This window comes from Plasmopara halstedii, assembly GCF_900000015.1.
Source record: "Plasmopara halstedii genome assembly, contig: Scaffold_470, whole genome shotgun sequence".
NCBI classification, from domain to species: domain Eukaryota; phylum Oomycota; class Peronosporomycetes; order Peronosporales; family Peronosporaceae; genus Plasmopara; species Plasmopara halstedii.
This window is the reverse complement of record NW_020187390.1, coordinates 380,433-394,400: the sequence shown is the minus strand read 5'-3', so window position 1 is coordinate 394,400 and position 13,968 is coordinate 380,433. Positions and strand designations below refer to the sequence as shown.

At 44.9% G+C, this 13,968-nt stretch overlaps 2 protein-coding genes across 2 annotated transcripts; both read right to left on the bottom strand.

Annotated features, from left to right (window-relative positions):
* Window positions 1-3,444: 3,444 nt before the first annotated feature.
* On the bottom strand, window positions 3,445-3,758 carry PHALS_10289 (adenylate; the record flags this gene model as incomplete). Its single annotated transcript, XM_024725685.1, has 2 exons — window positions 3,445-3,635; window positions 3,713-3,758. The coding sequence occupies 2 exons, from the start codon at window positions 3,756-3,758 to the stop codon at window positions 3,445-3,447; spliced, it is 237 nt and encodes a 78-aa protein (XP_024576437.1).
* A 7,716-nt stretch (window positions 3,759-11,474) lies between these two features.
* PHALS_10288 (uncharacterized protein) lies at window positions 11,475-12,243 on the bottom strand (the record flags this gene model as incomplete). The annotated part of the gene is made up of 2 exons (XM_024725684.1): window positions 11,475-11,681; window positions 12,163-12,243. 2 exons carry the CDS (start codon window positions 12,241-12,243, stop codon window positions 11,475-11,477), a joined length of 288 nt encoding a protein of 95 aa, XP_024576436.1.
* Window positions 12,244-13,968: the final 1,725 nt, after the last annotated feature.

The following is a 13,968-nucleotide window of genomic DNA, read 5'->3' as shown; positions in this document are numbered from 1 at the left end:
GTGTCGTAGGACACTCAGTCTGGTAGACAAGAAGTCATCGACTTCTTTACGGATGGTGTGGGGGCTGACATCAGCTAGCTTTTCGGCTATCCCTCTCCCACCAAGCCTTGAGCCATAGGATGACGGCGTCAGCAGGACGCGAGAATGAATCAGCCCGTTCACGTAAAACGGCGTGTAGCCGGTAGACGAATGTACTGCATTGTTAAGCGCAAAATCAACGAGTGGCAAGATGGCGCTCTAGTGCCTCAGCGTCTCAGCGCAAACGCTGCGAAGAACGTCTTTGATGACGCGATTCGTCCTTTCGGTTTGACCATCGGTCTGCGAATTATCCGTTGTCGACATCTCCAACTTGCTGCCTAGCACCTTGAAAATAGTCGACCTAAATTTCACGTGAAACGGGGGTATCAATCAGAGACAATGGACTCTGGGAGTCTGTATTATCTAAAAACACGATCTACAAAAAGCGTTGCTGGACCGACTCCGTCGATGGTGTCTGGAACCGCCGCCAAATGAGCCATCGTGCTCAACCGGTCTACGAAAACCACTACACCCGTGTTGCCCGCCGAATCTTTCGGCAGACTAAACAGAAAGTCCAAACCCATGGACTGCCGGCACCCAGTAAGTACCAGTAAGATGGCCAGCGGCGCAGAAATATTTGGGGAAGGTTTTACCCGTTGACACGTCTCTCACGTGCACACATAAGTCCTCGTCAATTTGTACAACTTGGCCCCCCAATAGTGGTGACTCACAGAGATGTACGCCTTCTCACGACCGAAATGACCACTGAGTGGCGTGTCGTGAGCCTCATAGAGGATGCGGTATTTCAAATCCTCACCATGAGGAACCACAATTCGTGGTGCATCCGTTGAATCGTATATTATAGCACCCATTATCTAACGAATATTGGTGCAATCGTGCACGCATTCGTGATGACTTTTTCTTGTCCGAGCTTCCAAACCTCTTGCTCCCTAGAGCCCGTAGCAACGCTACACACATCCCATCACCCGCATACACGGTGCGGATCAAATCCGTCACAGACGACGTTACAGCTGAAACATTAGCAAGCTCATAGTCTGGTCTGCGTGACAACGCATCATCCAAAGTATTCTACTTTCCCGGCTTATACTTCACCTCGAAGTTATATTCCGCAAAGAAGGGTAGTTATCTAGCCACCCTCAGCGAGACGTGGGGCGACTGAGTCACAGTGCGGAGTGACGCATGATCTGTACAGAACACAAACGGCTTGGAGTCGAGCAGATGGGCCCTGAACTTGACAAATGCATACTTCATCGCAAGTAACTCCTTGTCATGAACTGGATAGTTCTTCTCTGCAGCTTTGATCTGTCGAGATTCGAACGGTATCACCCGATCTCGCCCCTCGGCGTCTGCTTGCAGCAGTGCACAGCCGATGGCAACGTTCGAAGCGCCATAGACGACGCTGAAAGAACGATTAGGGCCTAGAAGTGCCAGTATTGATGCATGCAGGAGGCTGTCTTTGACCCCGTCAAAAGCCTCCTGATGCTCGGTGTTCCAACATCATTCCACATCCTTTTTAAGGAGATTGGATAATGGCCGGGCTATTTCTGCGTAGTTACGCTGTACTTCATAAAAAGGATCATCACTCTCACTAGTGCCCGTGTTGCAAGATGCAATAATATCAAAACCGTATTTAAAATCTTTAGTATGTCTAGCCGCGAGTCGTGCGTAATTGCCCGACGCACCTAAATCCATCAGAGCTTATCAGATCTTTAGAAAGGTTGAGGCGTTGATGATGACACCAAATTAAAACCAACCTGTGAGCCTGACTTTCTTTACAACGTTCGAACTTCTCAATGAGGAGCAATTTGACCTATTTATATATCAGTAGACAGCACTGTGCCAGCAAGGTTTGATGTTTTCTCATCAGGGATTCGCTGGACGAATCTGAGAGAAAATGAACCCCTATGCATCTCAGCCGAGAGGGAAGAAGGTACTCAGGACGCATATTCATAGTATGGCCAAATGCAACATCTGCGGAGACAAATTTTGCGCAGTCAAACAAGTTCCAATTGAATCCAAATCGCCTCGTGGGGAGCTACAGCAGTTATTGCGGCTAGGAATACCCGCACTATAACAAAATCGACATTAGTCATCTGAATTTTTTGGGGCGATCAGTTCCACGAGGGTAGAAAAGGCGGAATTATTTTGCAGTTCACTCCCAGCCTCTTGGTTTCCGTGCTGGCATTTATTATAACGATCACCAAAGGAAGAATGATTATGGTACTTTATCAAGTCTACCATTACAAACGACTACTGACTTTTGTAATCTTGTTTCGACAAAGATTATTTTTCCATCTACACGTATAATTTGTGGAAACAAGCCGCACTATCCAGCCCTGTGGTCTTACTTTTGGATATCTCCAAGTAAGGCGGCGTGAGCCCGAATTTCCGTTCCATCGTTCTCTTTAAGTAAAATAGTCGACAATAACCGGACATACTGAAGAAAATGCTTCCTGTATCTCTGCAAAGTGTCGGTTAGGGCTCAACTCATGTGTATAGTGTATCTTCGTGTCTTTCTAATCGATCAAAAACATGCATGCCATTTTACCGCTCACAGATATTGATTCAGAGGTAATATGATGCCACATGCCAATTATTTGACGTCTGAGAAATAAAGCAGTCTTTGAGACAGATAAGAGAATGAGTGCAGTTGCAAAATAGATTGATGTGCTTTTGTTATAAGAAAATAAAGGTTGTATCGGCACTTTGCTTTCCCCTAGCTGTATCGCAATTGGTATACGGAGTTTATGCTCTTGTAATTCCTTGCGCCGAAATCGCCGCATCGCGAAAGTCCTTCCTCAGCCCTTCACGAATTTCTTACTGACACCCAATCAAAAGTAATGTGAAATCACACGGAAACCAGTGTGTCATTATGGTGTTTTCACATCACATTTCAAACGAATTTAATTTAAGGCTTGGAGAATTATAGTATTCTTTGAAAGACCTTTGTTATACTCGTCTGTCGTCATTAAATGATGAATGCTGCTGTGTGGAGCGCTGTAGACTAATGATGAATTATCTCGTGTATGTTATTTAAGATCTAAGGTCTACTATTATCATTCATATATCACATTAAGATGTCAGTTAAATTGAGGAGTCACTGAATGCAAAGGAATGGGTACATACATTTATAAGCTCATTTTATCTGCTAAAATTAGTATTGGCAGGAAATTCAGACTCGAAAAAAAGATGCCATCGCAAAGAGGATGCTTGCCGATTTGAAACTTTTCGGCATGCGATAGATAGTGTATTTTGCTACAGAAAACCTAGCCTGCAATCAGACTTGATTTGAAACACTGCTTGCTGCAGTATTAATTTTTTTGTACATAACACATAATTTTTATAATTGGTGAAAAATTACATTACATTCATCTAAATAGAGTATTTTTTTACTCTTGAGGATGGCTACCAATCAGATTTAAAATATAGATGAGTTAATAGATCAACTGTTGTCTTGTCTTGAATGGCTTGACGCAGATATTTCTCGTTTGAGAGGTGCACGACTACCAATAACTCCATAAGAAGTTCACACTCAAATCCTATTCCACAAGCTGGTGGTCCAAGAATTACGAGTCGTGGCGGTAAAAATTTACCTGCTGCAGTTTAAGGATAACACTTAGTTGCGACAAGGCATCAGAACTGGATTGTTGTGAAGACTGGACAAGTGTCAAACGGTTCCCATTTGTGTGTAAATGTATGATAGAGTTTGCTGACGGCATCGTGGGAAATCTCGAACCGAGATATTAAATTGAATATGATCATCAATGTTTAACACATCAGAAGCTCTTAGATGAGAAGCTAAAGAATTTCAACACGGCGTTCTGCAACTAGCGGAAATAGCATCGAATTCATCGGGGTTTTTCAAGCAATTCTCGAGCAACTTGGAAAAGCTTGTTCAAAACAGGATGCGCACGACTTATGTTGCGATACTGCAAACAAACTTGACGTGATAACGCTTAAAGGATAAGCTGAAATTACGTTACATGCTGCCCAATTTCGATTTAAATGAGTTCATGCGCATTTTAATCGAAATCGAGCGAAGAATGCATCTTAAATTTCCAGGATAGCATTTGTAAGCAATTTTCCAGGAAAACATTTGCAAGCATTTCGACAATCTTCCATATGAAGCAGCAATTTTGCACTCATCATGGTTTTCTGGCTAAGCCATCTGCCAAAATCAACTTGGAAACCCATAGACTTCGAATGACACAATTGTGATAGCAAAAAACTTCGTATTTGCACATCACTCGCGCAATAACTGCACGGACCAGAAGAAGAATTCTTGCGACATTTTATGCAAGCAAGCCACCAGCTACTTTCCGATTATAATGGCTACATTGTTCTTGATTGTCCCAAAGTTCCCGGGTCAAAGCAACTTTATCAGTGGGCGTTCTTTGCGATTCGTGAAGTTGAAGCTTTAGCATACTGCTGTGCAGAAAGACAAGAAATGTGTCGATTTTCATGGACAATGGTTGTATTTTGAACGGCATTTTTGAAGTGATGTCTCAGTCAATGAGCCTATAAGTCCATAAAGACACTTAGAACACATTGATGTTACGCTTCACTGCCCTCGTCGCAACTCTTCAAGTTTCTTGGGTCTCGGTCATGACATCGAATTGATCCAATGATGCCTATTCCATAGGACAAGGATGTCATCCTCGATATAATTTGGATACGTGAGCAAAGTCCAGATTGACTGGAAAGCGATCAAGCTGGAATCGCGTGCATCGATGTGCAATGATCCGCCAATTACCTTTGAGTTGCCCAACTCTTGACCCACTCGTCTTACAGTCAACCGATGTTGTCCTCGTCAGAGCCAAAGTGGTGAGATCTTCAATTTCCATCGACAACAACATGGTCACAATTGCGACAACAATCACACAAAGTTCATCTTGATAAAAATTGTCTGGAGGGCATGCATTAATGAGATGTTGGTTACGCGGAATTGTGACCGGTCCACATGAAGAACCCTGCCCAATACATGCACCAAGGATACGAACCGCAAGAGGATACCCGGGAAATGATGCGCTGTGGAAACGCTGTAATTTTGTTTTCCAAACAGAACTACCGAGCACAGTCTTGTTGTATGTGATAAAAAAATGCCTTCGAACCCAAGCCTGGCACGAAAACTGTCTTGGTACCTCAGTGGTGCTAGAGGCTCTTCTGATACGCTACAGTGGGCCGTTTTCCGCTAGACAAAGACGGCGGAAGCAGCAGCTCTTCGTTGGATGTTGTTTATAACATCAAGGCTCCGATGGAGCAGAGAGAGGAGAACACAGGTTGATGCTGAGTGCGGGTTCCACAGGTCTCGACGACACGTAAAACCACTATAGAGAGAGGAAGGGGATGCCGTATGATATCTGCAAGATGCAGTGCGTCGACCATGACCCAGGGTGTGTCTCTCATAGACGGTAGTACACAGCTATATTATACACTGGTTAACGGTATGACGGGAGAGGTAGACGGCGACGTCACCCTCGAAGGTATTCCCGCTGTGGATGCTGTTCTTTAGCTAGACGAGATGTTTCTTTGAGAGTTTGGCGGAGCCTTAATGACATGCAATTTAGCCGAGGTGGTCATTATACAACCAGACGAGGGGATTTATTTGTCGTCGTTTCTGGATGAAGCTGTCTTGGAGGACACTAAGTAGGTACCCAACGAACAAAGTGTACGTCGATTCTGAAGGATGCTTCGAATCTGTATTATCCTTCGGTGAATAAAATGCAAGACGTCGTCTCCAAATACTCGCCGTCGGTCTTAACTCTGGACCGATGTGTGCGTCATGAGATCAACCTGGTTCCGGGACCAAAATCTGCGCTATGCGCCAATGACCCTGTCCCGTATGGCAGTGTGACGTCATTGACGCCTTTTTTCCGTGCGAAGCACCGAAGCACGAGGCAGAAATCGTGTCTGAAAGCAAGTCTCTCCATTTGACAGCCACATTTTGTGCCCGGAAGCCGAACGGGAAGTGGCGTATCGTTCACGCTTACAATAATCTAATCGCTGCCACCATTCCGGCACTGACGCCGATTTCTTGGAAGGATGTTCTCCAGAACAATATAGTTAGCTGTACAAAGTACAGCGCACTCGTCTTGATCGACGGTGTTTACTAATGCTCATGAGGGCGAGTGATATTTCGCTGAAAGCGGTAAGTACTCCAAGCGGGATACTCTGGGAGTAGCTGGTGATGCCCCAAGGGCTGTAAAATGCACCAGCAAGATTTGATCGTCTTACGGCGCAATTTATAGGCCCCACTGGGCGTATGCACAGACATACTTCGTAGATATCTTTGTCAACAGTCTTGCGGAACACGGGACGACTGATGAGGAAAACCACAGCTCGATTTATCGCACGAATAAGCTGTATGCTGTCCGATAAGTGCATCTTCGGCGCTGAAAAAATTCCTTTTTTAGAGTGCTTCAATGGGAAGCGTGGCCTTCGAGCGGATCCCGCTAAGTTCAAGGCCATTGTGATCAGGCCGATTTCAGAGAATCAAAACGATTTGCGCAAGTGGCCTGGTCTCGCCAACTACCTACACAAGTATAGCGCAAATTTTGCGGAATTGGCACGGCTGTTATCTCATCTTTTTAGAAAAGACAGTTAATTGTTTTTGGAGACCGAGCATCGGGAGGCTTTCGACGGGGTCAAAGACAGCCTCCTTCATGCACCAATAGTGGCGTTGCTAGACTCGACGCGTCTTTTCAGTGTCGTCTGTGACGGACTTTGCCATCGGCTGTGCACTGCTGCAAGCAGACGCCGAGGGGCATGATTGAATGATTGCGTTCGAATATCGTCAGCATGTCCAGTTGGCTCTCCTCCTTTGCAGAATATAGCTTCGAAGTGAGGTATAAGCCAGAAAAGCATAGTGCTTTGGCTGATGATTTGTTACACAGAACCAGATAATGAGCTCGCTCATGCCACAACGGTGACGTCGTCGGTAACGGATTTGATCCGCGCCGGATATGTGGTTGATGGTATGTGAAGCGCAGCTACAGACTCTCGGGAGCAAGGAAATCGGGAACTTGGACAAAAAGCAGTCGGCGCGTTTGCGCGCATGTCAGACACCTCACTGTCTGTAACGAATTCGATACCTTCCTGTCTACCAGACTGAGTGTCTTACGACACTTTACGATGCACATTAAAAAGGAAATGCAGACGGAAAAGGAAGAAGAAATGCTGGAAACATCGAGGTCGAAGACCTGGTTTTATAAATACCAAAACCGTTCCTTCACATGCAGTCTCTGCTGTCTTTAATACAAAGCTCCATTCACGGTTTACTGGACCTTTTTAAGGTCATGCCCAAGCGAGGCCTTGCGTATACGAGGAATCTTCCGGGGAGGATGCGTACCCACTTGGTGTTCTATGTGGGGTTGCTTAAGCCGTACCGGGATTTGACGCAAATGAACATGGAAGTGTTGGCGCCGGGGCGGCGCCCAAAGACACTCGACCACCCAGAAGCTGTTCCATCTGCTGGTTCTTAGCACGGAGTGCAACAATATCCAACTCCAACGGCTCAAGGCGCTCCACCGTCGCTCGAATAGACGTATTCGTCAGCTTAATGGCACGGAGTTGCTTCGGCAGAGCGATAATCCTCAACGTGAGGCAGTCGGGGCACAAAGTGCTCCAGGCGACCTTGGCAAGATGCTCGTCAGAGTGTCGGAGGCCACTGCCGTGTGCCACAGTACATCATACCAGGAAGTATGTTAATCTCATGTCGAAAGCCTCTGTCAGATGGAGATTCCTTGTCTGGGAATACAGCAGCATATTCATTGACAAGTTCATATTTGGAATTTGTCCTTATTGCGTTACACGACTGCTCATCAGACCCCTCCTCCCGTGTCTTTTCCTTCAATGCTTCTGCAGTATTAATGTCATCGTCGATAGTTTCTTTGATGAACGCACATATTTACAAAATTTTGCCTTTCGACAGGATACGCTTCAGCATCTCTTGTTCATCAACTGAACTTAGAGGATTTTTTATCTTTGCACGACGGATAACATCGACGTCTTCTAGACCACAACAGTTACAAGCTCGCTCAAGTGTATTGTTCTAGAGCACTTCCTTCCTGACTATAACTTGTTCCTTGATCAGGGGCACACAAAGTACTTGACGGAAAAGTCTTCTTGGTGGTCATCTTATCCTTCTCTCAGAATGGGTCTTTGTCTCTGATCATGCGATTCTTCATACAATATTGACCATGGCCTCCATGTTGATGGCAGAGGAAACAGAATTTTTCTGGCGCCTGACTGCTTCACCTCCACTACTTAGGCATATCCCTTGAACATGGGGGCCATCGCACCCAACACTATCACCTGGGGCATCTGTGACCTCTCCAACAGATGCAAACGCCCATACAATTTCGTTCGTCGTCATGCAGCTCGAATCAGCGCTACATGACTTGTTGACGATGATCTTCATATTTCATCAGTCAATGCTAGGCTGAAAACGCCTTAACCATGGTATACCTATGATGATATCAAACTTATCATTGAGGTCGAGTAAAATAAGCTCGTCTTCACCTCAAATATATTCAAACCTCACTGCCAAGCGAATGACTTGCTCTGGAATCTTCAATCTAGATCCATTCGCTAATCGAATGATCATCCCTTCTTTAACATCAGGCAGACTTATACAATGCTTAGTCATGACTCGCGCTCGAACCAAGTTGTTCAACGCACCAGTGTCAATCAAAGCTCGTAGTGGCTTCTTACAACCATCTACAAAGACTTCTTCGACAATCAAAGTTATCACTAATAGTGGAAAATACACATGCATAATGCGCGTTAAGGCCAGAGCTCTGTATATCCACAGCATCCACACTACTCTTCTTGGACCCAGTAGATAGCCCCGCCCCACTGGTTGTTCCGTTTTTTACCCTTGATAACTTTTGAACCGACGAACTTTATAGCGTTCGCGGTTATCCAAACAAGCTGCGTCCGATGCCAATTTGGCAAAGGCATTCTGCAGTTCCGGGCAGTTTGATCCGGCCTTCCACAACAAAAACGCTTTCCATCGTTGCTAGGCACGCTTGACTCGGCGCGAAGCCATTGAACTTGGCTTGCTAAATGCTGGACTCTTCTCGTTTCGCACGGTTGATGGCATCATCTAGCGTCGTGGGATACTCACAAAATAATTGATTTCGGATTAGGCCATCACCTAAGCCCGAGCACGGAACTAACTCTGAAGTGGTACAAACGCCTTATTTAGCTCGACTTTGAAGTGTTCGTAGCAGAGAAAGCAGTTTAGATAGGCTAAACACTTCGCACGACACGCAAAGTTGAACATCGCGAATAACACTTGCTACAAGGGGTCTGGAGGTTGTCGTACACTGATTGTTGCATCCAACTCGACAAGCCATCGTGAGAGAGTCTAGTTCTCTCCATTACAGTACGAAGACACATTAAGTTTCAGAGCCAATATTCTGTACGAAGAAACGGTAATTGCAACCTGCTTTTGAGATTCCATAATCTCATGATGCATGAAGTTGATGGCTGCATCTTCTGGTCATCTGGAGAATACGACTAAATTAAACTGACTACTGCTGCTAATAATTTCGCATCCGCTCGAGTGCCATGCACCAATGTGAAGACAGATGAGAAAAATTTTAATTTGTCAACGCCTCAGTATGCGGGACTGATGAACCCGAGTGGTACCCTACCTTCTTCTATGTTACTCGGACGAGGACAAGTGTATGGCTTGGACTGGAATGCGCGACGTCAAATTCGAATCAAGTGTCGTTGGAAAGACCGCTCTAAGTGCTACTAGGTGTAATTGGACCGTCCTGAAACAGTCCCTAAATCACAACACACACGCTTGTGCGACGAGGAAGCAAACCCTGATGTGGAGGGAGGAGGACAGTTCCCACCTGGAGGGAAGAAGAACGAGTTAATACCTTAAAGGTTAATTTGCAACTAAAAAAATGAGTAATGACTCCTAGCTACATGCAGAACACCCCAACGGCTTCTAAAGATTTTACTTATAAAACATCGGGATCGTGATATATAAATCTAGGGTGTACTGAGATTAAATCTTTGCTTCAACTCATCAAAGATCTTGGTTGTACGGAGCAAGAACCTCGAAAGCTTAAACTTCAACTTTCGTGGAAGGTATCCAGTAGAAGTCTCCGAAATCTTAAGCTTCAACTATCGTGGAATTTTTTAAGTAGAAGGGACTGACTTACGCCACCTACTTCGAATGCTTGAGCTTCAACTTTTGTGGAAAGTATCCAGTAGATGTGACTAATTACGCCACCCACTTCTAAAAGACAGAGACATGACGGCCTCGTCACCAAAACAGATCACCAAGTAGCAACCAGCATTTTGCCTTACGAAGAATGTTTGTGACCTCAGATAAGAAATCACGTATGCATTTGGGGACACCATACTGCAATCTTCTTATATTAATTCCCACTACACCAACAAAAAGGTACTATGTACCTTTTTCATGTAATGGCTAAGTGTAGCCTATTACATCATACCCTCCTAAAAGTTTAAAGCTCTTTGATACTATTGTAGACCTCTTAGAGCAGCTCACTTTTCAATCAACAAAGAGCGATAAAGTAAACAAGCCAACATGAAAGCCCAGCTCATCAACCGTGATGATCCGACCCAGCTCATCGCAGCTAAGTCTGACTCCTGGAGGACATTTGATCGCCTTGAGAACGAGAACAAAATGGAACGTCTGCTTCGCCGGGTCGGCGCTGGCAGGACTCTCAGAAACGACCGAGCACAATCAAGCTTTGAGCTTCGTAATGTTGCTAGAGAAAACACTTCAAGCGATTCTCGTAGCCGTGGACAGCTTCGGAGACATCAGACTCAAAGGCCTGACGAGGTTCCTACGTGACCGACTCCGAATGATAGCCGCGCCACGGGTCTCTGTAGAATCATTGATGGTTCAGCTGCTTCTTTCCATGATGACGAGTCGATCGATTATCGAGATCGACAAATGTCTCAACCACCCAGCGACGATCTCTTCTAAAGTCTAATAGCGGGGGTGGGGCTGAACGAGAAAACGATTGAGCGACACTGGAAGTGAAAGAGTGCTCTTCGCGGGCAAATTGAGGCACTGCAGCAGCGTTGCTCGACGCTTGAAGACCGCTGCGAGAGCCTTCGAACCTTGTTGCATACCAAAACTCGAAATACGACGTTCTGACTAATGGTTCCGCTAATCTAAGTGCTATTTTTTAGAACCCTTCTCCTTGCACATTAGGAATATGAAGCGTACTATTGAAGACTCAATTGTAGAATCATTTCCGGCTCTTGAGTAGTGGTTCGGTGTGCAGCCCATGGAATCCATGACCAAATCGATCGCAGCAAAGACAACACACCGAGTCTTTTGAAGAGAGTTGGCCCCGTCGCGTTATTTGGAATATTTTATGAGTTGTAGTTCCGTGAGGATCGCTTGGCGCGAGCCCTGTATAGTAATAATAATTGGATTATATACTTCCGAGTTTTGCGGATAGTGGAAAGGTAGGTTCATCTTCGCTGCAATTTGAAATTGGTAAAACATCGCTCCGAGACCTTTCAAAAGTTTCATGCTCAGCAGGATTGTCTTTGCGATGTAGTTTAGCAGCCATATTGCCATGATTTACCTGTGTAAAGACAGGATGGTGACTTGCAACATGTTTGTAAGGTCGGGCTTTCTACAAAAAAAGAATTGCACCAGTAGGGAAACGAGGACAACAAAAGAAGTTGAACGTACGAGATGGGAATAAGATTGTGTTTCGCATCGACGACGATGCCGGGTTAGTTTTTCATATTATCAAGCATTAAGCAACGCTCAAGTCTGATGTCTATCCGTCTCAGTGTCGACAAGCTCATATGTCACAATGACCTTTAATTGGTCGTTCGGTACCTATTAGGTTGTGACTATATCAACAGAAGCAAACCGGGCTCGTCGAACTAGGTCAAGTTCATTTTGCGCAGCGTCTTTTTAAGTTTCATGAATCCAAAAGTGGATATTTCGAGCTATCGGTGAGGGTGGAACGATCACTCGTATAGGCAGATGTGGGCGTCGATTGCGCGGAGAGAGCAACTTCAGAAATCGTGATAATGTTTTTATGATTTTATCATTTTGAACACAGTCAACATGACTCTTGTAATTGTGATAGGACAGAATGATACCTCTGATCCAGCCACAGATTTTGGAGTAAAATCGGATGTCGTTGATCGATCCAAGGTTATTTTTCGCAACACTTTTTCCATTGAAAAAAAGACACGGGGTTCATAACTGAGTCAGACGGTGGGTGAGCGCTGTTAATGCTCCTTGGACTCGGCTAGGCAGAGTGGCGCAGCGAAGGGTGGAGGGCTTTGTTTGGCATTCGTCTTAACGAAAAAGACTCGGACCACCTCACCGAGATTCGCATTTAAAGCTTTATAGCGAGAACCGCATTTTTATTTTAAGACTGGGTAAGCCAATTGATTAGGTGCATGAGTGGGGACTTTTGATGCGAGTATGATCTGTGGAGTAGGTGAATTGATTTGTGTTAAACACCAAGTGCCGAAGCCAGCAAAAGCGCGAGCAACAAAGTCACCCAACAATCGCTTTAAAATCACGTAGGTCTTAATACATAAGAAGCGCCGCTTGCGCTTGTAGCAGCAGCGATCGAAAAAATCTTAATCTTCAACCTTGGATGCCGAAAGCTCGCGGAAATGCGGATTGTTATCGTACCCATGTACACACTATTTCACCCGCCTCCAGAAATTACAACTTAGCATCAGTGAAATAAAGTTCGAGAAGACCGTTGACTGATGCTCAATTTTGAAAAGGACAATGCACGGCGTGGACATCGTTGTGTAAACCTTTACCTTTGGTTTTTGGCGTCATATTCCTGATCGTCTTCATGATAGATTTCTTACAGCCACCTCCAAGTGTTGAACTCACACCCAAGTCGTTCTTACTCGCTAATGGTAAGTGTGCTGCGACAAGCTACCCCGACTCTCCTCCCGGAAGAAATAACCGAGATTTTTCCTATTTTGAAACAGCGACGGCTCCTGAACATTTTGGCAAATAGGAACCTCAAACTTTTACAAGCTTACAAAAAAATCTTCGCTTTAACAGATGCTAGTAGTAGACCCGTCGGTTTGCCAATGTTTTGGGTTAAAGTGACTAACCCCCCGCAGCTGAATCTTGTGATCTCTCCCAGTTGTGGTAGTACGTCGACTCTACGTGACACCCAGCATGCATTCGTTTTTACAATAGATCAAACGTCGGAGACGTATAGCGATCGGCCCTTATGAGTCAGTCGGAGGTAAAATGTGTATGTTAATGCGGTGCTGTGTCATCTTCGCTGATTCACTCAGCTGAGCTACCCTCTGCTTAAGACCGGTAATACGGCCCTGAACTGCTAAGAAGCACTTAGGCCACTCGATGCAATCTCTATAAGACTATCGAAGAACTGCCAAAGTCGAAAAATCACACGAGAGCCAGTTGAAAGAAGATCTTTCTTCACCGTCTCCTTTAAATAAGCAAGGGTTAGCCCTCTTTCATGTGGAGTAATTGGTGGGTGAAGAATACATAAGGATTGCAAATGGTATCTTGCAAAGTGCAAGAGATACTTTTTCTCCAAAATCTAAAGAAGACAGGTCTCCATTTGGCAAAGCTCTTGATTTATCATATGCAATTGACCCACCAACACGTTAGTCATACATCATTGATAATCTTATATATCGACCGAGGTCATGCAGAAATCCCGCAAAACGAAGTCAGCAGTAAGTATAATCAAAATTAGAATGGCTATCGTAGCTCGCAGGTTGTCGTGATTTTGCACGATAAGAAAATTGAATAGCGCTAACGTCTGTGCTTGAACGTCAGCGCTATTCAATTGAGTTTCGATTAAAAAATGCTAAGAGCTAAGAAAATAGTTGCTCGATACAAGCAAGCAAACTCATCATACTCTGCAGATCTTGCTATTCATTGCAAAATGAACA